The 2,331-nt window shown below is 35.3% G+C and overlaps 1 protein-coding gene across 1 annotated transcript in view; it reads left to right on the forward strand.

Annotated features, from left to right (window-relative positions):
- Nucleotides 1–415: 415 nt before the first annotated feature.
- Nucleotides 416–2,331, forward strand: part of LOC104494777 (proprotein convertase subtilisin/kexin type 5-like) — a gene marked incomplete at its 5' end in the record, with an annotated part of 18,594 nt that continues 16,678 nt past the window's right edge. Inside the window, one exon of the mRNA XM_010137659.1 lies at nt 416–552. Within this exon, the coding sequence (XP_010135961.1) occupies nt 416–552 (137 nt within the window). The remainder of the gene's footprint in view (nt 553–2,331) is intronic.

The raw sequence follows: 2,331 nt of genomic DNA on the forward strand, positions 1-2,331 counted from the left end.
GTATTGTCTCAGTCAGTCACTTCATACTTTTTATTGTTTTTAAACCCCTTTTAAGTATTCCAATCCAACACCAAAAATAGTTGTTTGTGTTTACGTTATGCTGTTAAAGCAATGGATATGCTGTATTATATGTACTTTTCCCAAGACACATGAATCCTGTTAAACTGTAATAGCACTTTTTTTTTTAGCAATGAATTCTCTTTCCAGTTTCTTTCACATTATGACAAACGATTGCATGTGAAGATTCTGCTCCATCAGAACAAGAAGAAACTCTTGAATGTAATTGAAACATGTAGGAAAACCATCATAAGTAAGGTTATGTAAATGCTGTTTAATGTATCATTCAAGATTTTGCAGACTTGGAGGCTTATCCAAATTAAATATTCACTTAAAATAATGTCATTATTTATTTTAGGTTATTTGATCATTCCATGGAAGGATTCAAAAACTGGGAGTTTATGACTACTCACTGCTGGAGTGAAAAAGCAGCAGGTGACTGGATCTTGGAAATCTGTGACACTCCATCTCAGCTAAGAAATTTCAAAACTCCAGGTATGACCCTATCCTTTATTTGGGCACAGCAATTCAGAAGAATACTTGCAGCCGCTAATACTGCTTTGACTGTTTTCCAGTTCCTACTTGCAGCTGGAACATCTCACGGGTTTTAGTGCAAAGGCAGGTCTGTGAAGAGCATTGGTCTTCATTTCAATTATCAATTCACTCTTCATTTTTATGTTGCTGTTATTTGGCATTTAAGACATGCAGCTCAGCTTGGTTTTAGTCTGAATTCTGGTTTCTGTGAAGAATTTTATCTTCTCAGGGGTAAACAGTCCTCTTTCTTGCAGTCACATGCATTGTCACATTTGAAAGAAGTTGCAGTATCTCCATATGCAGTCATCTCTGTTCCAGGATGTCGAGTATAGATTTACCAGGCAGGTCTTCAGCGTAAGTTAGAGAAGCCCAGAGTTACTCTGCTGTATTCATACTGCCTGTGACATTCATGGCTGATATAGGGCCCATATCTTCTTGCCCTGTATCAGCTATATAGGGCCCAAGGATTTATTTTGATGTTTTTCTTTGCCCTGTATTTCTTATCCTACCCATAAGAAAAAGTGGCATTTGTCAGTATGCATTATGAATGAATCATACTCCTGTATGTATGGGCAGAGTGCTCAGACCTGGCATTTATCCACTCTTGAACTGTGCTCCTATAAGGAATTTTTGAGGCTACAGATATTCTTCTAGTTTTAATTCCCACTGCACAGTTCAGTTTCATTCACATATTTGAGCATGAGCAGTTTGAAAGCAATAGAGATTGAGAGAAAGGCTTTCAAAAGAGACTTGCACGAGCACATGCTTGCTTGTGTTTGCTGGCTGTTACTGCCTTTCGACTTAGTGAAAATGTAAACATTAAAAACCATTGTGAAATAGACCATATACAGACAAAAATACCAATGTTTATGCATGAATACTGAATACAGTTCTTCCTTCAGAGCCCTACATCAAAGTAGGTGGAAACACCGTAAGAAAAATAATCAAAAGGAAAATATCACTTAAACAGATAATCTAGATTAAAACGTGTTAGAGAGACAAATACTACTGATGTATTCAAAGTCATTTATCACTAAATCTAAACTAACACTCTGATTGGACAGCATGTCAGAATGAAATACTATTACATTGGAAGTAAAAAATCTAGTTCATTATTGCTTTCTGATAGATAAAAATTAATTGCAAGAATTTTGCTATGAAATATATTTAGGACTACAATGACATTACCAGTATAGTAAATTTGTAATTCGATGAAATAAAAGATACATTCCATCTCAAACAGCTAAGTAAACTCAAAGCAGTACGAGTTTTCTAATTAATTTGCTAAAAATCAATTCTGAATTTTAAGACATAGATGTTAAAGCACTTGAAGCTATGAAAATATATCTGTGAACTTAACAATAGGGGATTTTTAAGTATGTTTTTTCTGAATTAGTAGGTTATGGATGTCATTAAAACTATTCAATGAGCCTTGCTAAGTGTAAGTACTTTTATTGTTTCTACTACCCGAAAAAGCGCATGTGAAAAAATGTTGAATAACATGCGAACTGAAGTGCTTAAAAGCTTTGAGTTTAAAATAAGAAAGGCTAGCATGATAGGGCACCTGCATGTAGCTGACTATACTAGAAGAATGTTTATTGTTTCAATTCTGCTTTGTCCAAGAAAGGGCCACTAATGTTCTGCCACCAGATATGGAGATGGAGTACTTTGTGTTCCTGTTTGTCGAGATTTGGTTTGTTAAATTATGTGCCTTTCTGGAAGGCCAGCTGGTCCAGGCAT

Source organism: Buceros rhinoceros, unplaced genomic scaffold (genome assembly GCF_000710305.1).
Source record: "Buceros rhinoceros silvestris isolate BGI_N320 unplaced genomic scaffold, ASM71030v1 scaffold19726, whole genome shotgun sequence".
Classification (NCBI taxonomy): Eukaryota; Metazoa; Chordata; class Aves; order Bucerotiformes; family Bucerotidae; genus Buceros; species Buceros rhinoceros.